The sequence below is a fragment of the Cajanus cajan genome, chromosome 1 (genome assembly GCF_000230855.2).
Source record: "Cajanus cajan strain Asha chromosome 1, NIPB_CcT2T_4, whole genome shotgun sequence".
Taxonomy (NCBI): domain Eukaryota; kingdom Viridiplantae; phylum Streptophyta; class Magnoliopsida; order Fabales; family Fabaceae; genus Cajanus; species Cajanus cajan.
In genome coordinates this window covers 2,666,027-2,678,782 of record NC_138517.1, presented here as the reverse complement: position 1 = coordinate 2,678,782, position 12,756 = coordinate 2,666,027, and the positions used below count along the sequence as shown (strand labels likewise).

Below are 12,756 nucleotides of genomic sequence, written 5' to 3'. Positions count from 1 at the left end.
AATTTTTGGTTGTCACAAATTTATGTAAAAAAAAAAAAAATTCCTTGTTGATTTATGTGAGTTGGAAATTTTTGTTACGTTATCACTTTTGGGTGATTGTTTCTCATCCTTCTCTTGGCATATTTCATTTTCGCTAGCTCAACTTGCATATGATTAGGACTAGGGCATTCTCATGTCTCTACTTAAAATAATAACATTGATTTGAATTATAAGCTTTTGTTTTCTGACAATGTTATCATTTTTATTATTAATTTTAATTCGAAAATTCTGCATAGTTCAACGAAACATCACATTCCTTGCACGTTTTGTACCTGATGAAGAGCCAACACGACCATTGGGGCATGTCAAAAACTGATTAAGAAACATTTCCACCTTCACCTATATACGTTTGAACCTAAAATGGAATTTCGTGATTCTGAAATAAACAGATCTGACATATGTACATCTAAAAAGTAGTGTAAATGGACCACCAAACACAAGAGTTGCATTAAATGTTTAGAATAGTTTAATTTGTTACCTATATATATATCTAACTCGTGTCGAATTATCTTTCTTTCTTAAAAATAAATACAATACATATTATCTTTAAAAAAAAAAAAAATAGTGTATGAGTGTTTTGATTTAGATTCCCTTTTGCTATTTGTTATAGATAAGATGAAATTGTCTTTTAGAAAATAAAAATGCAAATTTATCATAGTGACTAGGGTATTGGATGTAGAATCTATTAATCATTTTCGCTCTTCTATCAACTTTAGGTAACCATTCAATTATTTTTAACGAGAGCAACATATATTATTAGAAAACCATGTGCTCTCTCGTGTATGAATGTCTTTTATTTTTCCAAAGGTTTAGATTAGGAGAATACACTTCTTGAAAGACCAAAACTAGAGAAAATACAAGTGGTTATATTCCCCTCCGATTCCACACACCACTACTTATGGTTCTAATTTAATATATGGTTGGCAAAAATATTTGTGACCAACATTAATGTTTTTCAAGTTTTTGCTATCACACGAGTTAGTTAATCTCCAACCTTTCAGTTAAAAGTTACTATAGATTGTTTTATTAATTTCAAGAATAGGAAAAGCACTAGTAAATAATTTCTCAATTCCATAAATTGTTGTATCTGTATAACAATACAATTATACAACATTTATTTGTGCCATTGAAAAGCCAATTCACTAGTGGTGTACAATCTAGTTTAATTTGTTTGTTGTACTTAGGCATGATGACTTTCTTGAGCCATAACCTCTTCATTATTATTAGCCTTTGATGAACGAAGAGAATATTGACTTGCCATCACTGCATCATCCAATGTTAGATAGAATGACTCCTTCCCAATTTTGTCAACAAATTTGGATGCTAAAAGCTTCTCCATCACCTCCAGCCTCGGGTTAACAAACAAAACCTACACAATATATAAGAAAAAAAAATTACTTAAACTCTTGATTCTTTCAGATTCATTTACATATATAAAATCAAATTTGGAGGATACTTGAAATTCATGGGGTACCTTAATTGCATTCTTTCCCAATATTTTAACTGTCTCATCCAATCCTTTAATAGCAGTTGTGTCAATGGATGTCACTCCTGTAAAAAAAAAAAGCATTTAAAATTGGGGAAATTTTATGCATGAGCATATTAACCACCAATTTTTTTTCATATATAAACTTAATATAATCCAACAGAATTCTTTATAACGCATATTATAAATTTTATATTACTTAAAATTGAGTTAGACTTATATTCACATTTTAATAAATATGTAATTTTTTTTGTTCTATTTTTTACCTGATAATTCGAGTACGACGTGTTCAACAACATCTCCTGTAGAACTTTGCTCACTTCGAATATACCTCATAATCCTATTGCAAATTTTCAGAAATTTAGAAATAATGTTCAATTGGGATCCACAGGGATTGTTTTTTTTTTTTTTTTGTTGCCTACTGACAAGTGAATCCACAATTTACCTTTCTTTGACATACTCAGAATTTGCAAAATAAACGGGAGAACCAAGTTGTATAACAAGAACTCCTGGGAATGTTGAAACATTGTATTGCTCAGTGTCTCTATATAATTCTATTTCAGGTAACTTTCCAAGCTTGCACGGCGCAGGTCTAGCCACATATAACAGTGCTCTAAGAACCCCAAGTCCAACCTTGATGTCACAAATAGAATAATAAAGAGTTAGACAAATTTTGTATCAGTAAAAAAATATTACCACAACAAAAATAAAGTTCGAATTTAAGTTTTATACATTTACCGCAACTTTTATTTATTTTTATAATAATTATCATGACAGTATAAAAATGTTTATATAATGTATAAAAAAAGGGTACTCACAGAAATCATGAGGCCAATATCCATGCTTAGAAAGATGACTCCAAGGAAGGCAGCCATGCAAATAACAAAATCAAACTTGTCAACTTTGTAGAGATGGATAACTTCTTCGTAATGAATGAGTCCAAGCATGGCAGATATAATAATAGCTGAGAGAGCAACAAGAGGGGTGTAGCCAAATAGTGGCGCCAAAAATTGCAGTGTGAGGGCCATCACTATTGCTTGGACCACGTTTGCCATGGCTGTCTTACACCCTGCATTGTAATTCACAGCAGTCTTGGAAAACGGTCCTACAAAATAGATAAGGGACCAAATGTATTATTAGCATATATACACCAATTATTCATATTTGGCATGTTAATGTTAATATGGATATAAGATAGTATCTAATATTATGTTAAGAATTTGTATTTCAAATTAATTCAATAAAATCAACTTATCAAATAAAAATTGTTTCTCTATTTATATATTTTAGATTAAAACCCTTATTTGATCCCTTATAATATTTTTTTGTTTCAATTTAGTCCCACTTTAATTTTTTGTTTCAATTTGATCCCCAATAATTTAAATTATTGCAATTTGGTACTTCCGTCCAAATGATTTAAACGGAGTTAACTGTTGGCCACGTGGATGCCAGGTGGATGTCACGTAAATGGATATCAAATTTCTCTCGAATACACCTGGAACCAGAATGGCTCGTTCTGAAACTAGAACGGGCCGTTCAGGTTACACTATTGGTGTGTAAATTTGGCATCTGGAACGGGACGTTCTGAATCCAGAACGACCCGTTCTAACACCAGAACGGGCCATTTTGGTTTCAGAACGGCCCGTTCCAATTGCAAAACTAACACATATCGTGTGCATGCAACGGGCCGTTCTGGTTTCAGAACGGTCCATTCTGATTCCAAGTGTATTCATTAAATTTGGCGTCCACCTATGCATCTACGTGGCATTCACCTGACATCCACCTGGCCAACAGTTAACTCCGTTTAAATCATTTGGACGGAAGTCTCAAATTGCAATAATTTAAATTATTAGGGACCAAATTAAAACCAAAAATTAAAATGAGACTAAATTGAAACAAAAAATATTATAAGGAACTAAATAAAGGTTTTAACCAATATTTTATTATGATCTTGTATCTAATTCATATGATATTTGAGTTTTTTAAATAAGGATAATATAAAAACTTGGACTAGACATTCTTTATTATTAAATGAATTTTATATAATTTTATTGAAATAATGGATTCACTCTTTTGTTATTTGGCCTAACAAAATTCATTCAATGATCGATATAACATGTATTGAAAAACCAAAATGTTTTTCCTATTATTATAATGGGATATGGTAATTAATTAGAAACATACCACTAGTCAGGTAACATGAAGTAAAAGAGCCGAATAAGTTCATAAGGCCGAAAGCGACCATTTCTTTGTTCCCATCATGAGGTGTATTATCAGTAACAGCAAAGCTTCTTCCTATTGCTATTCCTTCCTAATAAAGAAAAAGCAAAAAAAAAAAAAAATGAATAAAATTGATCATAAAATATTATTGAATATGATGATTGGTAGAGATTTTAGTTGCTTACCGCTAATGACAACACGCCTGTGATAAGACCAGCTTGCATAACTGCTGGTAAATATTTACTATTAAAGTTCAAATAGTGGATGGACAAGGGATTTAATCCTTTATCTAGATGCCCCACCTATATATAATCAACTTCATATATAAGAAACAAAAAAAAAAAAAAGAAGACAAAACTGTGGTCTATAAGATACTTAGAAAAACTGAAAAAGATTGACTATATATCTAACTCACAATTTGAATTCCATGATGTTGGCCCTTGACTAGGTATGTGAAAACGCCAGCAACTACTATAGTCACCATTGGAGCTATTGCCGGCACCCAAAAGAGTTTTGGATTCTTATTCCTCTGGAAAATATTACATCAAAAAGGTGAAATTCATTATAATAACTTTGAGACACTGCCATAAAGTCATGATAAAACATACTAAATTTAATTTTTTTAAATAAAGTCTTATCTCATACAGTTGCGAAACTTGTATAAAAAATTTGAAGGTGCTAAATTAATTTTTTATTAATTAAAAAAATAATAAAATTTCTTATTTTCTTTATTTAAATTTTTTAATTTTAATATAATTAATGATATGATAATATACAAATATAATATATATATATATATATATATAAAAGTTTGGGGAACTGTGACTCCTCCGTGACACTATTAAAGTCCGCTTTTAATCTCATATAAATTTTTTTTAAATGGAAAAATTATAGTTAAAATGAAATACTTTACTAAAGATAAATAATTAAGTTTTTAGGTGGTGATTAACTATTAATAAAGTTGATAAATATTTTGTGTTAATAATTAATTAAAAAAAAATAGTACACATGTTAATTTAATTAACAAATAAAAATAATAAGGTGAAGTATGAGGTATGGCTTTTGTCAAATGTTGCCACATTTTCTTTGTCTAACGTGACTTTACTATTAGTATTCGTGCCATAATTATATTCATAGACTGGATTTAGAAATCTTAAAGTCCAACTACAAGGTTGGGTGGCGCACTAAAAGACTTCTCATGCCACTTTTACCTATTCTTTAATTAACAAAATAAATGTATGCAAAAGTGAAAGCTGAGATGAGAATGATCTATCTATAAATGCCAATAGAGGGTACTCACCAGGTGCCGCGTAAATTGCAAGAAAGCAACGAAGATCACGCCAAGAACTGTAGGTTCCCACCTTATCTGTTAGATAATTAAAAAGAAAATATTTACAGAAAGAAATAACAATTTTCTTTTTCTAAAACACGATTTCTCATGATTATGATCTATTTTGATTAAACGAAAGAAACAAGTGAGCATATATATAAGGAATTAAAAGGGAAAAGAATAGATTGAAAGATTGGCCAAGTCTCTGAGATAATATACAAGAGCCACACATATATATAAAAGATGAGAGGATTAAAATATAATCCTTAGATTAATCAAGTGAGAGAAAATTTGGGGTTTAATCAAGTGAGAGAAAATTAATCTAAGAGTTATATTTTAACCCTCTCATCTCTCATAATAAATTCTCTCTCACTTGATATGCTTTATATATATATATAAAATGATGTATCCTATATGATCTGTTGTGCCCAAGTATTACCAGGTTGTTTTGATTTAAATAAAATAGGACAAGTTTATTAGGAAATTTCTGTTTTTTTTTAAGTATTTGTGCCTTAATGATTAAATTTATTACTTATTATTATGTATTATACTTCAATTATAAGTTATTTTTGCCATTATATTTAAACTTTAGTTAAATAAAACAATGTTTTGAATTGTAATTTACCACTAAAAATTATTACTGCAAGTAGTTTAATACTTGTATTATTTAACTAAAATTAAAGTTTAATCTACATGAAATCTTGACATGAAATATTAATTTACTCTTAAATGACCAATCAACTTGGTGGAAAGAATGATCATTAGGAGCAACCTAATAGTTAGGTGATGGAATTAGGGTAGTAGAAGGATTTAGGTTCAATTATTATCACATCTTTGTAATATTTTTGGTGAATAAAAAAAAACCTGATTAAGGAATTATCAATCTTTTTTATAAAAAAAATGTAATTTGCAGGTAAAGTTATACTATTTCTAAGGTCTTTGTAGCCATATATAGACAACAGTTACGGCCTTATTAGTTAGGACCTAATTTCCAGCAATTAATTTGAGTGCAAAGAAACCGCAACCTCACTTTAAAAGCCAGTAGTGGAGATAAAATATATATTAATTAACCAATACTTATTGAAAATACAGTACCCTTACATAAATAATGGTCACGTGTGGGTGAGTGAGATTGTGAAACTTGGTGCTATTCAAAGAGGCCAAATTTGAGTTGAAACATCATTATCATTGTTGGGAAACTATCCTTATATGTAATAATTTTATTTTGTATGGCAACCTTTTACTATTTTGATCAGCCAAGCCAAAAAAACAAAAAGGGTCACTAATTTGTTCCATACTAACCTCATGTCTATTGGTCACGATGCCCTTCACCACTGCCACCAAGTTCGTTTTGGATGAGAAATGTTTCATGCCAAATATGCCCTTCAGTTGTTGGAGGATCAGAATTACTGCTGTTCCTCCCATGAAGCCATTGATGGTAGAATGCGAAAAGAAATCCACCAATATCCCCAACCTGCAATGCGTTTTCTCATTCTCATCATCCACCACAAAAAAAAATGTATAATTTGCATCAAGTTTTAGTTACATGTCTCAAATCATTCATTTTTTTAAATGACCGATCTTTACATATAATTGAAATTTTCAATTTATTAAAACTATTAGTAAAGTTCAATTACATGTCACGAAAATTAGCTGGAATCGTGTATTATAGTTTTTCGAGTAAAGACACACGTATAATAATTTGTACAATATATATTGTATTTATCTCTGTGCGCATTATATCATCTATTACGTACTCATATTTTCTATCTCTCGCTGGGTGTGTTGAATAGCATCTAGTGTGTGTAGAAGTCATTTTGATATTGTATAGCATGCTACATACTTTTCTTAGTTAGTTTTATTTTGCTATTTTGGTGCCAAACACATCCCTGACCGGGTCATTCTACATGGCCACATCAAAGAGTGGTTTGCGGAAAATGATTAGTTTTACCAAAAAATGTTATTTCAAGTGGTTTGTTATGTTTTTCAATTAAGGATAAGGATTTGATTTGTGATTTAAACGCGAAGTCACAAAAATAGCAATCTATTTTTATAGGAGACTTATTGTGAGAAAAAGTTATACATGTTATATATATATATATAAAATATAAAAAAATGACTAGTCCTCTTTTTCAAAATCATTACCTGAAAATACCCAAACAAGCCTGGAAAACCCCGGTGATAAAGGTGGTGGTGAAAATCAAATGAAGATACAACGTTGGGTCTTCAACTGGGTCTGCCACCGTTTGTATGGTTTGACCAATGAGCAACGATGCTGCTGCTATCGTCCCCACTGCCATGTGCCTTGAACTCCCAAAAACAGCATATACTAGAGGTGGGACAAAGCTCGAATCTGATCATATGACATCACAACGTCAAATCAAAACCCGTGTTCTTAAATCTTTATCACTTGATCGAAAAAAGGTAACCTTAAAAAGTCGAATAGCAGGTTACTCCTTATATAATCACAAGGAAAAACTGTCAAGGGCAATGAAATTACGTAACTGTCTACGCACCTACCCAGATAATCAATAAATTTAATTAATCCATGAGATATTCTAATTAACCGATGATCAAAATCTATTGATCATGATTTGCAAATCATATATAGATGCCCATTATAACTTTTCTTTTGTTTTTAAAAATCTCCTCAATTCAATCCATGCACCATGTGTCACAAATTCAAGAAAATGAAGAAAAGCAATGGTTTAATGATTGTTTGTGTTTGGATACGTTACAAAAGCAAGAAAAAACCATGACTAATAACTTCTCAATGAATACAAACATGGAAAAAATCGTAACTAAACATGCTGATGAAATGTAAAGCATCATGCCAAACAATTGTTGTTAACTTGTATTGCAATGAATAAGAAAATATAAGAAAAAGTTACTAGTGTTTACTTAGTGGTAATGTGTGAGACTAAAATTTTGATATTCATTGTCTTCATTGTAATCTTCTAATACCAACAAAAAACAAAAAGGGATAAAGGGAAATTAGAATCTTACAAAGGCCAATGAGAGGAGGAAGGTCTGCAAGTTTGGCATAGCTAATGCCTTGAGGGATGGCAAGGCTTGAGATGGTTAAACCAGCGATCAAGTCGGAGCAAAAGAGGCGCCAATTGTAAGTTGGGAGCCACTCAAAGATAGGGATGAAGTACTGCACCCCTTTCATCACCCTCCTCGATGTCTTCTCCTCGTTCTTGAACTGTCTAAAGGGGTCGTCAGGAAACAACGCTTCCTTCAACCCCGTCTTTAGTTTCGTCCCAAATGTTCTTTGGGACGAAAAATTTACCCCATGATAATGATCTTTGTTGTCATTATCATGGTGGTGATTGTGAACCTCGGCGTTACCTATGGAACCCATAGTAACAACGACACAAGACTCGGGTGTGTATGTATGTGCAGAATATGAACAAAAGAGAAGCAGAGAGTATATGTGCAAAGGAACAAAACAAGTTGTGAAGGTGTTTGATGTGTGAGACGCGTGGTGGAAATGAGAGTATATATAGGCCTTTAGTAGTGGCAACTATTTCGCTTATGTGGAAGGTGTGGTCGACACAACAGTGAATTATATCTTACAAGACTCAACGCACCGTTGTTTTTTTCTTCTTTTTTTTATTTATTTTTCTTTTTTCTAAGGATAATTGGGAGAATTTCAAGGGTTTTGGATCTGACTTTTACGCTGTTTCTTGCACAACCAAAGTTATAGCGCAGACTAGAGTTCAGCAATGTGCTGTCTGTTCTGTAAACCTTGCCATGAATTCTGAACCTCCGGTGTTTCTTATATATCCTTCTTCTGTGTTAACTGTTAAGATATTTTATCCGAACAAGCAATATGATAACAATAACAAAAATTTGTTGCATCTACGTCTATTATAAGATATTTTATATATTTTATCTGCTGGAAGGGATAAAATCCGTTAAATTTTAATTTTGTAAAATATGTTTGATGTATTATTTATTATAGTTTTTTTAAAAATTAGGTTTATCTTATTAACCTATTTAAATTTCTTTTTTATATTATTGATAGGAATACCTTTCAACTTTACAAAAGATTAATCTTTCTCGAAATCTTGAATCATTAAAATAAAGGAGTGCTTGGTAGAAGAGAAGTTTTTATTAGTTTTCTGAAAATTTTAGATAGATAATATTAATTTTCATGTCTGGTATCTAGTTTTTTAAAAAATTCCATAAAATATTATTTTTTGAGAATTATTTTTATCTCACTTTTTTTATAAATATTTTCACGAAAGGGTTGAGAATCTAACTTTTTCACCTAAAAGAGAAAGTTTTAATTATATAAAAGATTACAATATCTTTTATTTTTCTTTGTCCTTTTCTTTGTCCTTTTCTTTCTCGTTGTCTCTCATTCTCACCCGTCTCACTCTCCCTCTCCTTCTCTCTCTCCCTTTCCCCTTTCTTATTATTTCTTGATCTTCATGGAGAGCATTTTTAGGAGCTTTTCTTTTATGAGGAATTTTTTAGGAATTTCATAACTTCTTATCCAATTTAATTTTTATTTTTCATAATTATTTATAAATTAAAATTTAATATTTTTAAAATAAATTATCAATAAATAAAAATAATATTCTACTCTAATATAAATTATTTATCATAAATCTAAAAGATAGTTTATATGTTTTAAATATCTATTTATACAAATTTTAAATATTATATATTCAAACATAATATTATTTATATATAATATATTATAAATTTTAGTTATATATAATAAATATTTAACTTATACATTATATACATGCTAAAATACTAGTATTATTAAAATTTATTTTGTTTCTACAGTTTAATGGTATATGAAAACATTTTTTTTATTTTTTTTATGAAATAAAACAATATATTTTTATCCTTCTTAACTATAAGGTAGTATTTTTTTTTGTTTATTTATTTTGTTAAATTTTGTATTTAAATAATTTTAACTATAAGTTTTGAACTTTTTAAAATAGTTTAATTTTTATCAAACACAAATATTATTATATAAAAATTTGTTTATATATGTAATTACTTTTTTATTATCTTCAAAAAATAATTAGATCATAAAACAAGTTTAATATCATATCAGTAATAATATTTAAATAAATAAATATATCTAATGAGGTTATTTTAATAAAATATATTTTTGTAAAATAATATTTATATATCCTTAAATATACTATTGTAACCAAATATAATAAATTTTAATTCTCATAAATCCTTTATAAATACTATGGGAAAAGATGTACTTTGTGCCTCTAAGTATTTTCAAAAATAAAATAAACAAAAAAAATATAACCGTGTGAGTGATTATTCAAAATTGGTCAATGGTGGTTACTAAAATAATTTTTTGTAAATAATTAAGGGTATAATCACTCACAAATTGTGGAGACAAAAAAAGTTATGGGAAGAAATATTTTCTTTATATATTAGTATAGAATCTTAAGAATATTTATAAGTAACCAGATAAATTTTAGCTATTATCAAGAACCCTGATTCACAAGATTTGTAATTCCAAGGAAGGCTTAAATAAATTTTTAGTCCCTATAAAATTAATTATTTTAATTTTGGTCCTTATAAAATTTTTTCTTCATTTTTCATCCTTTTAAAATTTATAAACATTGTGTTTATTTGTAAAATAAGTAAATTTTGATTTCGATCCCTATAAAATATTTTTCTTTAATTTTTATCCCTCTAAAATTTAAACTAACTATTTTTAATCCATAGTGATCATTTAAGGTGGATGAATAACATTTATTTTAAAAAATATAAATTTTTTAGAGGTGTTAAATATTAATATAATATCAGCAATGGTTGTAGGTAACATTTAAGATGGTTACTTAACTTTATAAATAAAAAGTAGTTAAAAATAATTACATAAAAATAGGAAGTAAAAACAACCATTTTAATTTTATAAGGATGAGAAACATAGAAAAAAATTTATAAGGATTAAAATCAAAACTTGCTAATTTTTTAGGGACAAAAACATATTTAAGTCTTCCAAAGAATTATAATTCTCGAGTATTAAAAAAATATTCCCCTATTAAACGCCTCCCTAAGGCTATCCCTCCTAACATTATTTTTTTTTATCAAACTTAAGAGTCGACACTAGTTGAATGAATGAACATTGTATTTAAAATCTTATTTACATTAACAGTGTTAATTAGGCCAATAAACTTAATTTTAAGAAAGTCAATAAATTTATTTTTAAATATTTTGCTGTGAGTTATGTAACGTCTAATAGTATAAATATTAATCCTAATATTATACATGTATATATATATATATATAATATTTATAGATTGAAAACACATGTATATTATTAATAATGTTATACATAATAACAAACTAAAAATATTTACCACTACGTGCGTAGTTACTAACTTTTTTACATATATATTACATTATTTACATATTAGATTGATACTTAATTATAACTTCTTATATTTCATATATGATTTTAATTTTTACATTACATATTATTCTAAAAATATTTACAATACGTACATATTTACATACCATAGTTTCTTTTCTATTATAAAATTTACAATAGGATTCACATGATTTGCAGGAGGTAAATAAAAAGTAACAACTATGGGTCCATCTATCACAGTTGAAATTTCTTGGTTTGGAGAAAAGGTGAACAAAGACACAACTGCTCCATTGAAAGTAACTGAGTTGGCTAGAACGTCAACACCCCATGTTGTACCAGAAAAAACTACAAAAATTACTGAAGGGAAAGGAGCTGGAATTGCTGGAATGTCCATCTATATTTATTTATTTATTTTTATAAATTAATTACATATATTACACAAGAAACATAAGGAGTGAGAACAATTATCCAATAAATATTAACAATGACATAAAATGCATAGAAATATTTAATATTAATAGTTATATATTAATTTTTCTTGATATAAAAAAAATGAAAATTTAAATTATACTTGTAGTGACTAGTCAGAATAAATGAGCATTATAATAACAAATAACTAAAGGTTATTTCACCTTAAATCTTTACTCATTTAAATCCCAAAGGTAAACCTCAAACTACAAATTAATTGAAACTTCCATTCTTATGACCATAGAATAATATTTATCTTTATAAATACATGAAGAAATAACAACAAGACGAGTCAAAGATATTTTAACAAAACTATATTATAGTTAATCATAAAAACAATTAAATAACACAAACTAGGAACACCTCATTAATTATTATGAGTAAAAATTATCATAGATTAAGTAAATAAATGAGGTTAGAGATACGTCACTAAGTAAATACATATAAAAAATAACATAATCAAATAAACATAATAACATAAAATTTTAAAAAGATAAAGTTCTCCTCCCCTTTATTGTTTTTATTTTTTTCTTTCTCTCACTTTTCTTTTTCTTTAAAAGTTCCCAGTTCCTGTTGAATTATCTCCAACATGAATTCGTTGATAAGATTATAAAATTTATTTAATTTCCATTATTTAAAATATATATATTGAGTCATGGCATGACTTGAACCTATAACTTGTAACTTATGATTCTTATGAATCATAGAACAAACCACTAAACCATTTCATTTTATATGTATATTTATTATATAAATTATAATATATCTAATTTGCTTCACATGTAATTATAATAACTAAAATGTTATAATTATTTATAATATAATAGAACATTATACATACATACACAC

General features: G+C 28.1%; 1 protein-coding gene across 1 annotated transcript; it reads right to left on the bottom strand.

Annotated features, from left to right (window-relative positions):
- Window positions 1-1,090: 1,090 nt before the first annotated feature.
- Window positions 1,091-8,836, bottom strand: SULTR3;5 (sulfate transporter 3;5). The gene is made up of 12 exons (XM_020377651.3): window positions 8,082-8,836; window positions 7,221-7,428; window positions 6,378-6,549; window positions 5,046-5,111; window positions 4,161-4,274; window positions 3,931-4,047; window positions 3,710-3,836; window positions 2,344-2,630; window positions 1,971-2,158; window positions 1,792-1,865; window positions 1,514-1,590; window positions 1,091-1,408 (listed from the first exon to the last, which is right to left on the bottom strand). Exons 1-12 carry the CDS (start codon window positions 8,437-8,439, stop codon window positions 1,220-1,222), a joined length of 1,977 nt encoding a protein of 658 aa, XP_020233240.1. The 5' UTR covers window positions 8,440-8,836; the 3' UTR covers window positions 1,091-1,219.
- Window positions 8,837-12,756: the final 3,920 nt, after the last annotated feature.